We start from the raw sequence: 23017 nt of genomic DNA on the forward strand, positions 1-23017 counted from the left end.
TTGAAATATCATAAGCCTATAGTCTTAAATTTTCGTCACTAATATTTCGCTTTGCTCTTATGATTCTTCAAAACGAGAATATAATTTCTGTTATGTATGATTTTGGATAGTTTGAGTCCGTTTTTAGTTTGTATAGTTCATGTATTTAGTTACTATAATTTTTGTGTTTAATTGTATGGTTTTTGTGTGTTTAGATTAGATAGTTTGTGTGTTTAGACTGTATCATTTGTGTGCAATTTGTATAGCTCTTCTGTGTAAAGACTATAATTTGTGTGTTCAATTTGTATATTTTTTGTGTGTTTAGTTTGTGTGTGAGTTAAGACTGTATAATTGTAAAATTTGTTGTGTGTTTAGTGTGGATAGTTGTGTGTTCAGACTATAATGTGTGTGTTCAGTTTGTATAGTTTTTTTGTGGGTGTTTGTATAATTTGTGTTTAGTCTGTATAGTTTTTCTTGTTTAGCTTATATAGTTTAGTTCAGGCCTGCAGAACTGTAGCTCTTGAGAGCGACTGCTTTCCTCCCCTCTTTTACCCCACTCACCTTTTATACCTGTGCGGTCACAGCGTTCTAGTTACGCTCGGCTGCATCAACATTCATTCTCGGGGCGGAAGTCGATCATCCCCAATAGAAGTGGAGTGAGGCTGACGTCATAGTTCCCCTACTTTGCGAGTTCTGCAGGCCTGGTTTAGTTTGCAAGTATAGTGTAAGCTCTCTTGGACTGGCTCCCCAAGTGTAGTAGATTTTCAGCTCACCCTACACTCCTGTAGGAGACTGTTGCCCTTATGGGATTTTAGACTTTTCATATTTCATATATTTGATGGGGCTGATCGACATAGCTTCTAGCTATTTTTTTCCAGGAGTGAAATTGTCGCAATGACGTCACCAAACGAAACTTGCTGCGTACATGAGGAAATGAAACCCGGGTTTTTGCCACCTTCATTAATCCAAAATATTACCGCCATTCTCTTATAATCACTGCTAATGTTCTGTTTCTATTTTTATCTGGCCTAGAAACTTAACTTGAACTAGTGAATTTACTCTGTGATTGATCGTCCGATTCACTGGATTCCATGGATTGAACATAAAGATTCGAACACGGACCCTTAACACCGCTTATACTGGGTGTTCATTTCAAAGTGTGTCATGACGTCACTGTTGTTGGGTCACCGATTTGAAGTGAGTTTCAGCTTATATGTTAGAGAAGTTGCCTATTATTTAAGGCGTTCTTCAATCTGAACTTGAGAACGTGTACGGTATTACTTGAACGTCGTAGCAACAGATGGCGGTCTGTACGGTCTGTGTGCTACCATAACCTCTTTCGAACTGTGTTTTGCGCCGGCAAGTCGTACGCAGGGTATTTGTTATCATCGGTTGCGTACGGTAACATTCCACAACACAAATCAAATGCTCCGTGTCCATGTTGACCGTCGAAGTTAATGTCAACAAATACGTAAGTAATGGTCTTAACCCTCTCCCCATATCCCGACAGTACGTATTTCCTAACAGTTCACATTCCTGCCACTACCGGCGTTACCGTACGTATCGGTACGTACCCTTCAGAATGAACGCCGTACTTGCTAGGCAACTTCTCTGCCTCTTAGGTTATACACCTCTGCGGAAGTATAGGAAGATTGAATTCTCTAGGCTCATCGGCTAGCCATATGACGGCATACAGCGAGCCATGACACACTTTGAACTGAACACCCAGTACTTGCAGTATTGGTCTTATTTGCAGATAAAACAGATGAAGTATCACTAATATCACCATCACCTTCATCATAATCTTCCTGTACCTCTAGACATGTCTCCGTAATAACATTGTTCATGGGTCCATGAGATGTTTTTCAATTACTTCAATAGTAATCTGACTCATTTCCCTTTCTTCCGAATTTGTTTCGCCCAAAGAAGAAGAACCTTTATTCTGGAAATAACACAACGCAAATTCTAGTATATTAACTGGATTCATAGCTCTTTCTCATAGAAATAGAACTTAACTGACCTGTCTTAACAAGAACAAACCTCAAACCTATACCAATGCCAAGAGACAGAGCCGTCCCTTTTGTTTATGGTGAATCGCGCATCGAAGCGTACTGAAGCTGTTCTGATGTTGCACCCGCAATCAGGGCTGCCCAAACGTGTCTCTAAAATCTCATACAGTTATACTATTATGTTTTTCGGGATTCCGGTTTCGATTTCAATCTCGCAGTTGATTTTTGGTATATGAACTTTTTATAGGACGTAGATGATATCAGCAAAATTTCAGGATAGCTTTCCATATGACCTCATTGTTAGTTGCCTTGGGAGATGGAAGACTAGCGTTAGCCTCAAATGCGGCAGATCATATTATGAGACTTCATCACCTCGAACGGTACATAATGATAGCTACGCACAGTATGCAAAAAAGCAAATCTGCTAGACAAGATTAATCATTTCTTTGCATTCTAACGGATTGTTATGAAACTTTAGCCTATACAGATTTTTATACGTACAGTTTCCCTAGAAAAGAATGAGACAATTGAATATTCCTAAGTCTCAGATGTAAGACACTGCGCATGATCGGAGACCAGAGCACTGATACACAAGATAACGAATACTGAGTTACTTAATTTCAGGCTATTTGGTTTCTTACTAGCATCGTTCCGAAATTCACTTCAAAAACTGCAAAAAATATGATAATATTACGTAAATAAAAGATAAATATATACATAAATCGTGTAGTTAAATCGACAATGGACCTTCATGACTAGATCGACACTCCGCACAGAAAGGAAAGCTTTCATGTCGTTTCAATAGCTCAGACGCTAAGACTTCTGCGTCTCGTGTAGAAGAGTGCGAGTTCGATTCCTAGTCTACACAACGATTTTTTTTTGTTTAAATAACTTTGAAATAGCTAAATAACGTTGAAATAGAGTTTTACAAAGTCCTGAGATTAAGTGTTAATGATCACAGCCAATACAAAATTACAAGTTATAATATTGTAAACGTTAATCTAATGAATGCATTTATACATACACACATACAATGTAAATGCATATATATTAAAAATTAACAATTAAAATTAAATTAAAAAATATTCCTAAGCCACACAGACAAACTTTTACAAAGGTTTAGAGTCCTTTGGCTATGTCATTTGTTGAGTAGTTATTACAATATTTTATTAGTATCTTTCCCATATGTGTAAGAAATGCACTCGCACAAAACAGTTTCTGTTAAAAGTGTGGCTTTGGATTATTTCATTCTCACCCCTTCAGGTGATTTTAACTATTTTATCTACGTGTTTGCAATAGTGTTTAATTTAATATTCATTCAATTTGTTCATGTTATGATTGAATGAAAAAGCACTGTTGCAGTTATTGACTAATTACATATATTAATACTAATTATTAAATGCATCTCTTAAATAACCAATTGTATTATCTTTTGCAAAATCTTGAATGTTTAAGTTATCAATAATATTTCTGTACTGTATACTATAAGACATTAAAAGAATTTGCAATAGATTTGGGGTCCTCTAGTTTATAATCACTGGTTTTAATGAAAAAATATTTTCTTTCTTAGAATATCTACAAGTTTAACTTCAATAATATTCCGAATAGCTTTAATTGCATTATCTGAATGTTGTACTTTTCTATTCGAATGTATTCTATTTCCCTCTTTCATAATTTTTTATAAATTACACCGTACTTCTTGTAGTATTTAAGTACATGAGGATCATTACATTGCAACTCATTACATATACACTCTTCTTTTTAATACATGAGATTTTTAAGTCCCTGCGTTATCTACATGTTTTTACTTTTGAATGTTTTCACAACATTGAGTGGAGAACATCCACTAAAGTGATTCTGAAATTAAAGTGAAAAATACAATACATTTACTCTTCATATCAGTAGTGCCAGTATCATATACGTTTTTCCAAGATTCATTTTGTAGACATAAATGTAAATAGTCACTAGATAAAGCATTTACGACCCTTTTTTAGTTTTTAAATTAATATTTTGAAATTGTTCAGTGACATTGGAAACACTTAGGATTTGTTTATCATGTTCATACAAGCCATTGATTATAGGTTCTGTCGAATAGGAATTCAGTCTAATTCTGTGTACAAAACTTTTATCAATGGCTGTGCTACTTCAGGTTGTATGCTGGTGGGAAAATGGCTCTACGACTAAGGTTTCCAGTTTCAAGGAGTGAATTTAATTTACTTTTACGGAAAAGTTCCGAGAAATAATCTATGTTTATGTCACTACAGATCACAAATTCCATATGAGATTTCTGAAGTCTTTTCTTTACAAATTCAATGTTGGCTATAAATATTAATAAATAATGTAAGAAATATGAATGATTGTAGTTAGAAGTCTGATTTACATTATAAAAAGCAAGAAGTTACATTCCGCGGCAACATTCGGACTTTCAATGTTTGGTTTTGTCGTCCAACGCATAAGCACGGACCTATTCAATGCTTATGTTAATAACATAGAATTTAGCTGTAGCAATGTGGTGTGATAACTTGGGATTTGTTAACTTAACGTAATTAGATTTAATTTGATTAGTTTCGCAACAATAATTGGACTTCCTGTTATATCCTGTTATTTAAATATTTAATTTAGGGTTGATTTATTAACTCTTACTTTGCAAGATGCCCCTTATTTCAATAATTCTATATCACGCTAAATAGTCATTGTCTCCACTAAAGTATTATCGTCATCCCTCATTTCTCATCGTAATGGCGTACCCGACGTGACATGAGACAGCGAGTTATAGCTCTAGTTGAGGCTGGATATGGGGCTAGATCTGCTGGCCGTTTAGTCGGTGTTCCTGGAAGTACAGCCGCGAGGTTGTTCATTGTTACAAAATTCAGGGGAGGTCGAAAATCGCCCTATTCCTGGGCGTCCGCGGATTTCTTCATTGGAAGAGGATGCTCTCTTATCGAGACAGTTCGACTGGACCCCTTTCGGACTGCTAACGAAATAAGAGCAGCATCTAACTTTCCTGGTTCTTCACAGACTGTGATCAGCAGGTTGAGGAACCGATGTATTAGGAGCCGGAGGGCTGCGCAAATGGAAATATTGGGGGAAGCACAAGCTGTCAACCATCTTGCCTTCGCTACCAATCGAGTGGATTTCGATTGGAGAAATGTATGATGGTATGTGGACAAGATTTTAAGTTAACGGGTGTCTTTTTGTTTTTTATGATTTTTGTTTCAGGAAGAATACTTTTAACTTCCAAGTAAGATTTATGTATTTTTTGACGAGGTTCAGCCCACTTGTAGATAAAAAAAATTGGGCATAAATTATTCCATATTTTTCGACAAATTATTCAGTCGAGGAACTCTGAACAAATTAATTACACCTCAATAAAAAAAGAGTTTTACCTGGGATCGAACACGAAACATTTCGGTTATACGGTGGAACCGACACGCTACTATATGAGCTACCGAGACAAGACAGTGACAGCAGCAGTCCAGAATGTAGATCCGATAGCAGGCATTTGCCATTCGGTACAGAGAAGCAATGATATTTTGTTACCCGAGCTATGTTGTGAAATCGTGGCCTTAAATGGCTGTCTTCTTCGTGATCCTTATTCTGATCCTTGTCCTTGTTGTGGTCCTTATAACAATTCTTGTTCTATTTGTCATGGTACTTATCGTTATACGTCGATATCGAGTGAACCGCGCTGTAGAACTTTAACTTCCGATAACCAAGAATCGTCTCATTCTTTTTAAGGGTAACTGTACATATTTTTTTTTGTGTACGAACTCTAATTATGTTTGTGCAAGGGGAACTACCTCTTTATAGAGTGTGGTTTTAACTAAAATTATTAATTTGTCTCCATTCTAACGGATTTTTATGAAATTCTGTTTAGTAGTATAGTTAGCATATATTTTTGTGTAAAATCTCTGATTACATCTGTATGCTACCTGTAATTCTTGTACAAAGTTTCATAAAAATATATTATATAGAACAGAAGTTATTAATTTTGTCTAAAAACACCATTGTAAAAGGGCAGTTTCTCTCATAAAAACATAATCAGACTCTGTAGACAAAATATATATGCTACCTGTAACTTCTGTACAAAGTTTCATGGTAGACAAGAGCGAAGTTTTTAATTTTGTCTAAAAGCATCCTCTATAAAGGGTTAGTTTTTCTTCTGCAAACATAATCGGGATTTGTACACAAAACTTACGTATCACCTGTAAGGCCTGTACAAAGTTTAATAACAATCCGTTAGAATGCAGAGAAGTTATTAATTTTGTTCACCTGTTAGATTTGTGTTCTGATCCACGTTGCGTTTCTTAAGGTTAGATGAAAATGTGGCCAATATATTTTTAACCTGTTGTTCGAAGTCATGTGAATAATTTTGCAGTTTTAAAACACTCACACAGTGATTAAAAACTTCCTCATTCCATGATTCTTTTCTGCCGTTAAGCCAAACATGGAACAGTTGCCGCCGCGTTACCGTGTGCCCCACCACTGAAAAAAATTAATTACTGATAAATGCGCAAGAACGCGCAAACTTTAAAACAAGCATTCAATACTCTCAATGATGCTGTATCAAATTGTAAAATAATTGTAACCGGACGTGAACGGCTATTTAAAACTCGCATTATATTTTGAGAGCTTAATTTTTTTCGATTGTAATATATAAACCTACTGTACGAAGAAAAATACTTTACAAACTTGAAATTGAAGTTACTTTAGTAAGAACATACCTAGCTAAACAGATTCCATATCTCACAACACAATCACTAGCAATTTTCACTTTTTCGCCTACATAGTAAACCTCTCTGTCTACAACTGAACCTGAACGAGGAGTAAGTTATTATAAACAACTCAGTGTTCATACCCTTCTGAAAATAACTTGCTGCTGATAAAACAGTAAAAACTATCCCTCACAACATTCTACAAATATTAAAGAAAAGTAATTCATATTCATATATACCTGACTAAACAAGGCGAAATTTGACTTTTGTCCACCTACATTGGGAAAATTGCATACTGTGCGACGGAGAAATGGAATAGCTCCGGACTGTCATTTTAACTTATTTGCACTCCTTGTGAATTTTCTCTCTGCTACTATAAATTTGAGAAACTATTCCTACTCTGAAGGAAATTTATGGCTGAAATCTGGTTTATAAAACAGAATGCAGATCAGTTTTTAGAAGAGAAGCTAAACTTTCTAAAGATGAACAAAACAGGTTAAAAATAATGGTAATTTGAGCAGGAATGTTTCGAGTGTGAAAGCCGGATATGGCGATGAAAGGCCTTAAGAAAGCATTAATGCCACGGAGATGACACATGTGTCGTAAGTTTTACGTGTTTCGCAATAATTTATTCGGTCATTTGTCATGCACAGAGTGAGTTTACTGTTTGTAACTCATTTTATTTAACACTTATTCAAAGGACATGGCTAAATAAAATCATTTAATATGGACGCAAATTTGTAAGATTTATTTTCGTTTCCTAGATTGCACAAGTCATTTTTATAATTATAAAGTAAAATATTTGACTTAATTTATTAATTGCTCGGTTTAATTAAATACTTCAACTTATTTTTATAGAGATTTAAATAAATAAATAGATAACTATGTAAATAGATAAATAGATAGATAACTATGTAAATAGGTAAATAACTATTTAAATAGATTAATAGGTAACTATTTAAATAGATATTTAAATAAACATTTAAATAGCTAAATTTATACTAATAATAAATCTGTAGCCGAAATTTTTCTGGTAATTTTCGATTTTTCAAAAATAATTGGTCCTAACATATATAATTAACCACCCTGAAACCGAAAATCGCTTTTTTGAAATTTTTGTTTGTATGTCTGTCTGTATGTTTGTTACCTTTTCACACGATAATGGCTGAACGGATTTCGATGAAAATTGGAATATAAATTAAGTTCGTTGTAACTTAGATTTTAGGCTATATGACATTCAAAATACATTATTTAAAAGGGGGATTATAAGGGGGCCTGAATTAAATAAATCGAAATATCTCGCTCATTATTGATTTTTGTGAAAATTGTTACATAACAAACGTTTATTTAAAAATAATTTGCGATAAGTTTTATTCCTTGAAAAATTTTGATAGGACTGATATTTAATGAGATAAATGAGTTTTAAATTAAAATAACTGCCATCTAAGGCCGTGTAATGAATTAAAAAACAAATGACTTCGTCTATAAGGGGCCTTGGACAGCAACAATCGAAAGCTATGAAAGATAGGCTACATATAATGTTTACGTGTTTGTATGAAGTAATATCAGAAGCTAAATTAACCGATTTGTATAATTAATTATTAATTCACCATTGGAAAGTGTAGTTTCTCTAGATTGACATAATGCTATAATGCTATTACAGTAACTTCTGATATATAGTATAATATAATATATAATATAATATAATATATAATATAATATGTAATATTATATAATATAATTTAAGATATTTGAAGGGTTCAGAACCATAGTGGGCCAAGCGCCATTTACTGAATACGTAGAAAACAAGGGTTAAAATTAATTTATTACTATAATTCAATGGAAACCTATAACAAGTAAAATAAAATATACACATTAAATCTAAATGATGTCAATCTTCATTAAACTATGGTTGCATGTAATAAAAATTAAGAAACATGTTAAAGGAATTGTCATTGCACCAAATGAGTGTCTCTGGACCAAAATGATCGCATTTTAATTATTTGGATGCAATTTAAATTGAGTAACATATTAAACGATTTATCCTTCTATCAAACACGAATGTTCCCTGGATCAAATGTCCTATTTTAATTATGTAATTACTTTATATTTATTTCTAACGGGTGCAGCGGAGCGCACGGGTACGGCTAGTAAATAAATAAATAAGTAAATAAATAAATATTTAAATATTTAAAGAGCTAAATAAATAAATAAATACATACATAAATAAATATTTAAATAGATTGCTAAATAAATAAATATTTAAATATATAGCTAAATAAATAAATAAATAAATATTTAAATAGATAGCTAAATAAATAAATGTTTAAATAGATAGCTAAATAAATAAATATTTAAATAGGTAGCTAAATAAATAAATATTTAAATAGGTAGCTAAATAAATAAATATTTAAATAGGTAGCTAAATAAATAAATATTTAAATATATAGCTAAATAAATAAATATTTAAATATATAGCTAAATAAATACATATTTAAATAGATAACTAAATAAATAAATATTTAAATAGATAGCTAAATAAATAAATATTTAAATAGATAGCTAAATAAATATATATTTAAATAGGTAGCTAAATAAATATATATTTAAATAGGTAGCTAAATAAATATATATTTAAATAGGTAGCTAAATAAATAAATATTTAAATTGGTAGCTAAATAAATAAATATTTAAATAGGTAGCTAAATAAATAAATAAATATTTAAATAGATTGCTAAATAAATAAATATTTAAATAGATAGCTAAATAAATAAATAAATAAATATGTAAATAGGTAGTTAATAAATAAATATTTAAATATGTAGCTAAATAAATAAATATTTAAATATGTAGCTAAATAAATAAATATTTAAATAGATAGCTAAATAAATAAATATTTAAATAGGTAGCTAAATAAATAAATATTTAAATAGGTAGCTAAATAAATAAATATTTAAATAGGTAGCTAAATAAATAAATATTTAAATAGGTAGCTAAATAAATAAATATTTAAATAGGTAGCTAAATAAATAAATATTTAAATAGGTAGCTAAATAAATAAATATTTAAATAGGTAGCTACATAAATAAATATTTAAATAGGTAGCTAAATAAATAAATATTTAAATAGGTAGCTAAATAAATAAATATTTAAATAGGTAGCTAAATAAATAAATATTTAAATAGGTAGCTAAATAAATAAATATTTAAATAGGTAGCTAAATAAATAAATATTTAAATAGGTAGCTAAATAAATAAATATTTAAATAGGTAGCTAAATAAATAAATATTTAAATAGGTAGCTATATAAATAAATATTTAAATAGGTAACTAAATAAATAAATATTTAAATAGATAGCTAAATAAATAAATATTTAAATAAATAGCTAAATAAATACATATTTAAATAGATAGCTAAATAAATACATATTTAAATAGATAGCTAAATAAATACATATTTAAATAGATAGCTAAATAAATACATATTTAAATAGATAAACAAATAATTAAATAAATAAATATTTAAATAGATAGCTAAATAAATAAACATTTAAATAGATAGATAAATAAATAAACATTTAGATAGATAGACAGACAGACAGACAGACAGACAGATAGATATTTAGACAGACAGATAGATATTTAGACAGACAGATAGATATTTAGACAGACAGATAGATATTTAGACAGACAGATAGATATTTAGACAGACAGATAGATATTTAGACAGACAGATAGGTAAATAAATATTTGAATACATAAATGAGTAAATCTATACTGATAATAAATCTGTAGCCAAAATTTTTCTGGTAATTTTCGATTTTCCAAAAATAATTGGTCCTAACATATATAATTAACCACCCTGACAGCGAAAATCGCTTTTTTTAAATTTTTGTATGTATGTATGTATGTATGTATGTATGTATGTATGTATGTATGTATGTATGTATGTATGTATGTATGTCTGTCTGTCTGTCTGTCTGTCTGTCTGTCTGTTTGTTACCTTTTCACGCGATAATGGATGGACGGATTTCGATGAAAATTGGAATATAAATTATGTTCGTTGTAACTTAGATTTTACGCTATATGGCATTCAAAATACATTATTTAAAAGGGGGTTATAAGGGGGCCTGAATTAAATAAATCGAAATATCTCGCTTATTATTGATTTTTGTGAAAAATGTTACATAACAAAAGTTTCTTTAAACATAATTTGCGATAAGTTTTATTCCTTGAAACATTTTGATAGGACTGATATTTAATGAGATAAATGAGTTTTAAATTAAAATAACTGCCATCTAAGGCCGTATAATGAATTAAAAAACAAATGACTTCGTCTATAAGGGGACTTGGACAGCAACAATCGAAAGCTATGAAAGATAGGCTACATATAATGTTTACGTGTTTGTATGAAGTAATATCAGAAGCTAAATTAACCGATTTGTATAATTAATTATTAATTCACCATTGGAAAGTGTAGTTTCTCTAGATGGACATAATGCTATAATGTTATTACAGTAACTTCTGAGTGAATCGAGAACAGGTAAGATTAAAATAGCTTCTTATGCACAGAAAACTTGATAGGCTATTCTGTACATTCGTTTCCTGTATTTCCTAAAATAATTTTTATGACCAAATGAGTGGTCTCTGGATCAAAATGATCGCATTTTAATTATGCAAATACAATTTAAATTAAGTAACATAATAAACGATTTATCCTTATATCAAACACGAATGTTACCTGAATCAAATGTCCTATTTTAATTATGTAATTACTTTATATTTATTTCTAACGGGTGCAGCGGAGCGCACGGGTACGGCTAGTGAGTAAATAAGTGAGTAAATACATAGGGAATGCATACATACATAAATAAATAACATATTATATTATATATAAATGAGTAAATATTTAAATAAATGGGTAAATAAGTGAGTAAATACATAGGGAATGCATGCATACATACATAAATAAATGACATATTATATTATATATTATATTATACTATACTATATTATACTACATTAAATTATTACTATTTCTAATATTAATATCTGCAAAAATCGGCATATAAAAGTTGTACAAATATTAAAATACAGTGTATTACACCTTACTTCAGATATTCACTCACACGTAAAAAATGGGATAACCTTGGTGAAAGGATTTTATTAATAATTTAAATTTGTGGCTAGTAAATCTTGGAATGCTGTTAACAACTCACCTGATCTTCTGTCTGCAATTTCTCTAGTAACTTGAGCGGGATCTCCTTGAAGCTTGTGACGGTGAAGGAGACGCAGATGACGAATATGACTGTGATCAGCGTGAACACTGCCCTCACGTGACCCCCGAGCATCTCGCCTAGGAAACAGAATTATAGTTTTTCAAGGCCGTGACTAAATGTCGGTTTCTAAGTAACCAAAAGCGGGAGAGAAATGTAGCATGTCCTCCCTTGAGAGATAATGTAGTACTTATTTCACTAATATGGGTATACGTTGTGTATGTTTTACAGCGATCTAATCTTAATTTATAGGCTAATATACTAATTAGCAGGGAACGGATTTATATGGACTAAAAATATATGAAATATGTAAATATATATGTAGTTATTTTTACCAAAATATGGAATTAAATATGGATTTTTACCAAAATATGGAATTAAATATGGACTTAAAATTATAAAAAAATGACTATGTACGTTAAATATTGGTACATTTTAATCAAACTAAACAAAAAATATAATGGACGTACCTTATCTTCCAATGTAGTTTCAACAAAACACAATTTTTATTGTCTGTTACCATAACAATAGGTTACAAACATTTCTTTCAAGTGCTGAAAAGTGAATCTTCTTCTATTGTCTCTGAGGATAGATTTATACTGACTAAAAGAGCGTTCGACGTCACAAGAAGTAACTGGTACATAATTCAATTTCACAATGTCTGCTGGGGATAAGTCCAAGTTAATCTTCACTGTTGATTCACCACTCATCACAGCAACAACCTTTTGTAGTTCTTCATATCCAGGGTTTTTTGAAAGTACAGTGTCCACCTTAGCTCTTACTGCATCTGCAACTTTACCTCTACCACGATTCAGTTGTTCCACAGTACTATTTATAATTTCAAAACTTTCAGATAGTGAAAGGTGCCTATTTTGGAGACTTTTGAGCGTTTTTATGATGCATGAAAATGTATGCTGAATGTGAGCTAAGTCATTCTTCACACTTATGTCACAGGTAACTGTTTTCGCAGTATCAATTGAGACTGCATCTTCAGAGTCCAATGCAAGGAGAACATTGTTAATAGAGTCTATATGTTCGGCATAATATTCAACTGCTTCTAGCCATGTACCCCATCTAGTTAAAATTGGCTTTGGTGGCAATGGAATTTCAGGGTACATTTCTTTCAACACGTTAACTCTACTGGGAGCTTTGAGAAATACTTTTTTCACTGATGAAATCAACAAATCTACTTTAGGGAAATTGTCTCTGACCACTTCTGCCACACGATGAAATGCATGCGCCACACAAGTAAAATGAGTCAATTTAGGATATACAACAGATAATGCTTGTCCAGCTTTGACCATATAAGGGGCAGCATCGCTAATAAAGAATAACACATTATCGTACATAATACCCTTTGGCCACAGGATACCCATAGCTTCGTTGAACAGTTTAACTATAGTTTTGTTATTGCACTTTTCTAGAACATCACAATGTAAAAGAATTCGTTCAGAATATTGTTCACTTAACAAACCGATAACTACATTACCAACAAGTCTACCTTCTTTGTCGGGAGTCTCATCAATGGAAACCCAAATTGAACTATCTTTAATTTCATCTCTTATCTTCTGTATTGTCTCATCGTAGATGGATGGAGCATACGTCTTCCTAAGTGTTGACTCATCCGGGATTGTATGTTGAGTATATTTTTCAAGGAATTCCCTGAAGACCTTATTCTTTAGTTTGTAGAGAGGAATATCAGCAGAGATGAGAGAACGGCACAGGTCGATGTTAAACTCAGATCTTACATTCGATGTTGTTGGTTGTGTTAAAAACAATTGTCTCTGCTTGGAATTTAGTTGTTTGTTGGCCTGATGTTTACTAGTTGTAATGTGTTGTTGCACCAGGAACTTTTGTGTAGATGATACTGCACACTGACACAAATTACAAAATAATATTTTATTGTCAGTTGATAAACCATCTTCTTTAAATTCTGAAATGTAACTTGTTAGTTTTGATTTTAAATTGACTGAATGACGTACTTTTGGCATATTTACCGTCTTTATAGTATGATTTACAAAACTGAACCTATGTGTACTCTGACTGGCATTTAACTGTTGAGCTGCACAACTGAAGTCTGTTAAAAATTTTAAATTAAATTAATACAGTTTTGTAACTTACTTTCCCATTGTTGATAGGACTGCTAATTTTCAAATAACTCTGATGTTAAAGGGATTACTGAACATGTGTTTAAATCTCTATTGTTGAAATGTATTTTTAAAAGTTAATGGAATTTTGTTTTGTTTTATTGTTAAACCTAATATAATATGGACTGTTTTATATGAAATATGGAAAATATATGGAAATTAACGAAAATATGTACTAAACTCTAAAATATGGAAAAATATGGAAAATAAAAGTAGGATTTTTCAACCCTACACATTGTGAAACATAAAGATAATGCAAAATATAAATTATATTAGCTTTATAAGTAAATATGTATTTACATATAAATCCTTTCCCTGCTAATTAGCTTAACCAACAATACACGTTGTCATCCACTTTCGATAAGAATGTTTGAACGTCAACTCTGGACAATACAAGTATTTTAGATTTTTTTGCACGATATCCAACTGAATTCCTCTTTAACAGTGCAATAAGCTTTCCATATTTACTAATATCAATGTTTTACCACTAAAGAAGATCTTAACATAGAATATTTTGCCCATATCGTAGAAAACTTGTATTCCTTAGCTCTTTCCGTGAAATACACCAAGACATTTTCTGAATACATTTGTACATTCTTCAATAAACACCATCCTTTAAAACGAGTGTACGCACCTTCATATAATCTTCTGGATTTTTTCGGCAGTAAACCAAAAACTGCCTCACCAGCAGCATAGTTACTTCTTTTGGTTCTTCAAAACTATCCATTTTGCATTGCACATACAAATCCTAACAATACAATCAATATAAATAGAAGAACGTTGCTATGACATTTACTTTGCATCAGTGCATATCCCCTCAATAAAAATATCTCCAACAAACTTCAATAAAGAAAAATAAAATAAAACGCGGAAATTTAGTCGTGGTCTTGGAAAAAATAAAATATCTAACACCACGCGATCGAAATACATTTTCCTCTCAGTATATTTGTAGCCCTCGGGATAAATTCCTCGGGTTTCAATTATGTACCTCACGGAAAATCGTGCATTTCTCTCCCTTAATAAAGTTCGGATGTTTGCCAAAAGGCCTTTTTTACTGGGTGGAAGTAAATCATTATTTTCATAGATATAAATGTGATTTGGGTAAATCAAAGTGATGGGGCCGATTTTTATTTTGCCTGTTTTGCTTTTTAAAGGTGTTTCTTACTAATAAATATTTTTTTTTTTTGCCATTTTAAAGCAATATTTCTTGTAGTATTTGCAATTTTCTAATTAACTGTAATGTAATGTGTATGAAACTTAAATATTTGAAACAAATGACTAACTTTACTAACAACAGTAAATAAAAATAATTTATTTCTGTGCTTAATCTGCTAATAATCGTGATTAATACTGTTGGTGTAATATAAATAATGATCGACAATCCACAGTTATAAATATAATATTGTCATGTCTTCACGGTACCAACAATCAGCTTTATAATTTTAAATATTAAGCTCGTTCTCATAGAAGTTGTCACGTAGAATTTCCAATTGTTTGCTTTCATATTTTCAAATCTTAGTGTTGCAATTTTGTGCTACTCGTGTTTATTATTGCAGGAGAAAGAAATTTGAGTGAGGAAGAGTCATTTATCGTCGGGTGACAGAAAGTTTAAGATGGATTAGCCTAAATTCAGTAAACCATTGAAAAGTAAACTTCGTGCTTACGTTAGTGAATTTAGTGCCCATGTGTTTCTAACCAATGGAACAGTTTTGTTATGTAAGGTTTGTGAAAAGGTTTGAAAGTTAATCAAGGAAAAAAATATTGTATAAGTCAACATGTGTCACCTACGAAGTAAATATGTGTGTTGTGTTGATATAATTTAAATTTATTACTATAGTATACTATGTCTTTTTAAAATTTATAATGCCTTTTCAAAGATTATTGTGCCATTTTTTTACGTTTTTATTGCCTTTTTTGCCTCCTATTTTAACTGTTACAAATGCCTAAACATGCGGGCTCTAATAATATTGTAACTTTATTACACAAAACAACAATGTAATTTCATTATTTCAACAATAATTCATTTCTACAATTCGCCTTAAGGGGGGGTTGTAAGCTGATTTGGATCAAAATTAACATTTTTTGGTTTTTAGCTGAACTAATACATTAAGAAAAAGTCGGTAGGTTAAGGAAGATCACAACTACAGGTGTGCAAATTTTCATAGATGTAGATTGAATAGTTTCTGAGATAAGTGTACCTGAAGTTGCTAAATTTAACACGGCGAGGATAGGGCTTACAACCTCCCCTTAAACGCTCTCGTCAACAATAGGATTTGCACTCAACACAGTATTCGTTATTGCACTCCACAGACGACAATGACAATTTACTTGGATTATTGAGAACAACAATGAACTGTTAATTTTAACTAATGTTCACAAAGCAATATTTACAAATCAGAACTGCCAGTTCTCAGTTCGTTTGCCTTGGCTAGTAAGCTCTTCTAGCTCAGTAACTCGTGTTCACAGTATCTCGAACCCCAGACCTTCAGAGACAATCCACTGAACTTCGAACTCAGGTCCCCCAACTGCGGTCCACTGCACTCAAACTCAGGACTTCCGGCTCCACAGTTACGGACACAACTCAAGTCGAACTTCGGTCTCAAAGCTGGCTTACTGCTATACAAGACTGGCTGGCTTGCTGTCCACTGACTATAACAACACTACTATTGTTCACTTGCGTCTCTTCTTTTTATAACCAAACCATAGTTTCTGGAGAGTACAATCTCCCGAACAATCGACAGATGCCTAGAAGATTTCCACGGATGTCAGGATGGCATTCTCGAATAATCTGCATATCTCCCCTCTCTGCCGCGGTCGCTCTCTCTCCTCTCCCCCCTCCTTTATACGCCACAGCACATGGCACAGGAAGCAGATGCGCGCGCACTTGGGCAGAACCACGGCCGACCTTGTCGTGAGATCGTATCCCAGCTCTGTCACAATATACTACAATGCGTCTAGAAATAGAGTGGACAATATCTGGCAGTAGGTGCGGCAGCTCTCGACCAGTCCAAGGCCGTCGCCGCGGTCCACTCTATTTCTAGACGCACTGTATTTCACACCCTATGTACCTCTTCGAATTATCTTAATCGCATAAAAACTAGGAATTTAATAAACACTTAAGGAAATAATTGGAAACATATTTAGCAGAATTGAGTGTTGTAGCCAGATAACAGGATTCAAGGTCCGACGAAGTCAAAATATTTTTCGTAAATAGAGATATTGGTAAAATATTTCCTATTTCTTTATCCTTGTGGTACCGGTATGTTTGGAATACCATAAGTCAAACGGTTGGATGCAACGCCACTCATTACGTGCCTTGCGTACCACATGCGGCGATCGAACGAATATTACCGTATGATGGCAACAAGATGAAAGTTATGAATATTGTTAAATTTAACCGAATGATTTTTGTGGCTCTTGTTTTCATACAGCAAAATTACCTAATGCAGTGGCGTCCCAGTTGATGGCACCCAGAGCATAACCAAGGCAACCTCCTAAACCCGCCATGATTGTGAACGTGCTGAGGCCGCGAGCGTGGTCCTCTGGAAACAGAAGCATAGTGCACAGTGAGAATATATCCAGTGTTAAAATAAATAATGTGAAATTGCAGTAAAAGCAAATGAAATGTATATAAAATACATAAAATTAATCTAAATAAAATGAAAATAAATAAAAGTAATAACACGTGAAAGTAAATACAGTATACAGGATGTTTCCGAGGTGGTGTTACAAATTTTCAGGGATAATGGCGAAGGGCACATGTATCAATTTGAGATAAGGAACCCTGGTTCGGAAATGACTGAGTCGAAAGTTACAAGCAAAAATATATGTGTGAAATTGGAATTGTAATTTCACACCACGTGCCCTCCTTCCCTTAACCTTTGGAACAGTCGTGGAAAGATGGTATGGGCCGGATGTCTCCTACGTGGGTACTTGTCCCGATACAATCTGTGAGCTTGTCTACTGTTCCCATTGGCTCATCCGTATTCGAAAATCAGGTCTACTTATTCCGCTCTCGTGTACTCCTCCATTTCACTAGGACTGATCGACTGGACACTGCAACTTGTACACATACACTGCTGTCTACAGACGTGCGTATCAGGACCGACCATGTCTGTTACACATTACGCCATCTGCATTGCTTTAGTGTAGTTTCTTATCTCCATCCCTCAGACAGCGCACTGAATGGAATACTGTAAGTAGACAACGTAAACAACGTCAGATGAGTACAGTATGTGTAAGATGTACAGATAAATACACATAAATAAGGTGTACAGAGGAATAAAATTATTTCATTTCCACACAAAAATATTTTTGCTTGTAACTTTCGACTCTGTCATTTCCGGACCAGGGTTCCTTATCTCAAATTGATGCATGTGCCCTTCGCCATCATCCCTGAAAGTTTGTAACACCACCTCGGAAACACCCTGTATATTCCGAAATAAAAGTAAAGTGGAGCCAAAAATAAAATAAACAGTATAAATAAAAATATAATATAAATTCATGCCAAATAAAGTATAGTTTTAAAATCAATAAATATAGAAGTCAAAAACATCAATTAAAATGAAATAAATTAATATGAAGTAGGCCTATATGCACACAAGTATTTAATTTAGTTGTAAAACATAAAAACATACGTACCAGGTTAAAAAAAATGAAAATATATTAGGTTGATGCATACGTTTGTAGAATTTTTATTCATCACAACATTGCGTTGTTTCGAGATTGTTTTTCGTTTGTCATTTGTGATTTATTTGAAGTGTCGTGCTTGTAAATATGCCTTGAATTTTGCGGATTTGAAGTAAATTTGTGCTATTTGTGGACTATACAAGTTGTAGTGTTAAGTGGAAAAAAAAACACTTCCGACATATTCTTCTGATTGAGTTTAATAGAGGAGTAAAGGCAGCGGAGGCGGCTCGAAACAGTTATGCCGTGCACGGGGAAAATACCATCGGAGAAAGCACTGCAAGAAAATGGTTGTCTTTTCAACATACAACATTCAGCACAAAATACTTTATTTTTTTTAGTTGGCTATTTAACGACGCCGTATCAGGAACTAGATGGGATTGATGATAGCGAGATGGTATTTGGCGAGATGAGGCCGAGGATAAGCCACAGATTATCTAACATTCGCCTTATAGAAAAATCCCAACCAGGTAAACAGCTGAAGCGGGAATCGAGTGCAATTCCTGATCGGCAGGCAAGCGCCTTAGCAGACTGAGCTACCCGGTGACTACATAAAAGTTAGTGTCCATCCACAGATGATGTTAAGCGTCTGGTAAGATAAAGAAGGCGTCGTGTACCATGAATTGCTTCCCAGGAATGTAACCATAACTGCTGACATTTATTGCTTTACGGCCGCAATTTAAGAAAAACGACCGAGAAGACTGCATCGAATGGTGCTACAACGCCATAATGCATGCCCTCACTCCAATAACATGACAAAGCAGCTATCCAGGAGCTCTGTTGTGAGGTAATTCTATATCCCACATATTCTCTCGATCTTGCGACCTCAGATTTCCAACTTTTCTGTTCTCTATCGAATGATCTTCAAGGAAACTCCTTTGATAAATGAGATGCTTTACAAACTTGGCTTGACGACTTCTTTAACTCCAAAGTACCAAATTTTTTTCAGACGCGGAATGAAAAAACTATCCCGTCGTTGGCAAAGAGTCGTGGATAATGTAAGATTCATTTCTGTCTCCTATTCGTGTCAAATAAAAACTTTTTTCCACAGCGAAGAAACGCTACGAACTTTTTGCATCAACTCAATATTATATTAATAGACTTTAATTCGATGTTCTCACTCGAGGTCAGAATGAAAAAATTACCCACTTCTTCGTACGATGAGCAAGTTCACGAAAACTGTGAAATGAGATTAATTGGAAAAAGGATGATTTATAGTTATCGAAAGTTGTATAATTGGACTTAGACGTCCAATTCCTAACAGAAATTAATGTTTTCAGAAAAGAGCTAAGACAGCCCAGCCACTAGCCTTTACAGAGGGGCGAGCAGAAGCAGGTGAAGGGAAAATCGGGATGCGACGTAGGCAAACGGACGACAGTACGTGTGCGAAAATATGATTCAATATTGGAAGCTCTTTCGTCACTGGAAAACGCGAACATATTTCTGGAACGTACCATACTCACTAACTCAGTACTGTTTACTATATATGTGGCCTTGGTTCTATGTGGAGGACAGTTGGAACTTCATTAGTAGATGGGGTGGGAGTGAAGTACATTCAGGTACAATAAAAATTGAAGTAAAATAAACTGATGTCCCTGTAGAATTGTACCTGGAACAGTGACGTCTAGTAGGTAAGCTCTAGATGGGCTCTGGCAAGCATCGGCGTCGAAATCGAGAAGCACGGTTCCCAGCACGGTGAAGAACACGCTCCAGGGATGCGGGTAGTCTGCGTCCGACACTACAGTCGTGTTGCTCGTGTCCGTCCAGTTGTCGACGGGAGGCTCCGTGTGGTTCTCCCACGAAGGGTAATAGTCCCCCAGTGCGTATCCGATCGTCTGACCATTCGGAACCAATAGTAGTCCTGGAACAAAAAAATCAACGCAATTCGCTCACTTACTGGTGTACAAAAATTTCTTTTTTCTTTCTTTTTTTTTCTTTCTTTTTTTTTTTACACCAGCATTATAAAGAGTCTGTTGTTACTGAAAATCGTGCATAATAAGAGTATGGCACATTATAATAATAATAATAATAATAATAATAATAATAATAATAATAATAATAATAATAATAATAATAATAATAATAATAATAATAATAATAATTATTATTATTATTATTATTATTTATTTAAACTGGCGGAGTTATGGCCATAGGGCCTTCTCTTACACTCTACCAGGTCACAAAGCATACAAACAGTGAAATTAAAAAAAAAAGTTAAAGCACAGAATACTAACATATTACAAAAAGTAATAACAAAATCGATACTAAACAATATGAAAATAATACCATAATAGAAAAAAGAAAGTAAAATACAGAATTAAAGATTGGAATATAAAAAAGCACCTGAGTTAGTACAAATAGTTAACAGGGAAAACGTAAGGAAGAATACAACAAATGGAATGTAATAAAATAAAAAAAGAAAAATACGAAATTTAAATAAAATCCATAATGAAAAGACTATGATAATAAATTCGGTGAAACTAGAGTTGAGGGACTTCCGACGATTTTGCAATAGAAAATGGTCGAATTTCAAAGCGAATTTGATGGAATTTTTGTGGAGATGTATTTTAAAACTTAAGCATTATGTTGGTAATTATTTCAACTAAACTAATTGTAGAGATATGTGGGAAATTACCTGTGAAATGACGAGAATGAAAGTCGATTAGCTCACCTAAAGCGAACGAACTGGGTTTTTAGAACTAGGAAATAAAAAAAAAGTTGATTGTTTCTACTACAGAAAAGGTCTTAATTCATAGAAAAATTAGATCCTTCTACTGTGACGTAACTGAGTGACATTATTTGAAAGGTCTGAAACGACTCTGGAAGCGTGTTGGTCACGTAAAGCACGAGTATCTTGAACCAAGCACCTGGATTTGCTCCACGATAACATATCAGCTTGTAGAGTGGAAGTTATAGTAGTTTCTGATCCGAAAACAAATTTCTACACTTCATTCGTATTCTTCAGAACTGGTGCCTTGCAATATTTCCTATTTGAAGTCACAGAAAGAAGCTATGTTTCGATGTAATCGGAACCAAAATGCCGTGACGAACTGTCTGTGTACAGTACTGATAATCAATTAAAGACTGGAAAGATCTGTGATGTGACTAGAGGCCGGAATCTTAGCCACTATCCTTTGAAGTTAAGTGAGTACACATTTTGTGCAATGAGCCAAATGTCTTGATGAAGAGTAGTGGCGCATGGTGCTGTACGTTTCAAAAGAGACTACTCTCGCATCAAGGTCAACAACCACAATACACACATAAAAGAATGATTTCAAGAGTAAAGCTGTGTTGTGTATTACAAAAGAATAAAAATAGCCTTTGCTGTAAACTTTTAACTCAAAATGTTACTGTTTCACAGATACTACTCTTAATGAAATGCTCAAGCCTATATTATAACAATCTTTAACGTAAAATTTTAACTTAAAATGTTAATGTATCAGAGGCACTACTCTTAACATGTTAAGTCTATATTACAATAATATTTGATGTAAAATTTTAACTTAAAATATTGCTGTTTCATAAGTACCGCTCTTAATGCAGTGTTTAAGCCCATATTACGGTATCTGTGTTGTAAAATTTTAACTTAAAACATCGGTACAATTGTAACACAGGTACTGCCCCGAATGAAATGTTTAAACCTATATTACAATAATCTTTTCTGTAAAATTTATCTTAAAATACCGGTATTGCTGTAAACAGATACTGCCCTCGTGTACAAGTGTACTTTCCAACAAAATTTTTAAAGTGCTTGTTCTCAACGTTGTTGAAAGGAATGTTGGTATGCACATCATTTCATACAGATCTCTGCTAAATTCGTCCGCTAGCACTGAATTACTAGTTGAAGGTAGATAGTTAGACTCACTTCTTTCTATCAATTTCAAGTGGTTTATATATATTTTTAATTACAGTGCTGCTGTAAATATCAACTTTTAGAACAGATTAAGTCAGTCTTACAGAAATTACACACAATTATGTCGCAACTTACACAGACATACTGTGTTCTAAATTCCTCTACCCACTTCTATACTTTCGTACTTGTTTTAGACGTCTTTATTTCAAATAGTAATGAATAATATCATAAACATTACTAAATTGAAGTATACTGCACTTGTTTAGGAGTAATGAACATGTTTAGAGTGATCCTGTAGTGCGCGTTACTTGTGTTTGTGAGCAGGGTGTCTACTGCAGGACACGTGACGTTGT

The 23017-nt window shown here is 32.9% G+C and overlaps 1 protein-coding gene across 2 annotated transcripts in view; it reads right to left on the reverse strand.

The window, feature by feature from the left end:
* The window catches only part of lovit (loss of visual transmission), a 116837-nt gene that overhangs the window by 37261 nt on the left and 56559 nt on the right, over positions 1–23017 (reverse strand). For both annotated transcript variants that reach the window (XM_069830933.1, XM_069830925.1), the window contains exons 4-6: positions 20421–20672; positions 17566–17667; positions 11922–12058 (exon numbers count right to left, since the gene is read on the reverse strand). In XM_069830933.1, the coding sequence (XP_069687034.1) occupies positions 11922–12058; positions 17566–17667; positions 20421–20672 (491 nt within the window). The remainder of the gene's footprint in view (positions 1–11921; positions 12059–17565; positions 17668–20420; positions 20673–23017) is intronic.

Source organism: Periplaneta americana, chromosome 1, assembly GCF_040183065.1.
Source record: "Periplaneta americana isolate PAMFEO1 chromosome 1, P.americana_PAMFEO1_priV1, whole genome shotgun sequence".
NCBI classification, from domain to species: domain Eukaryota; kingdom Metazoa; phylum Arthropoda; class Insecta; order Blattodea; family Blattidae; genus Periplaneta; species Periplaneta americana.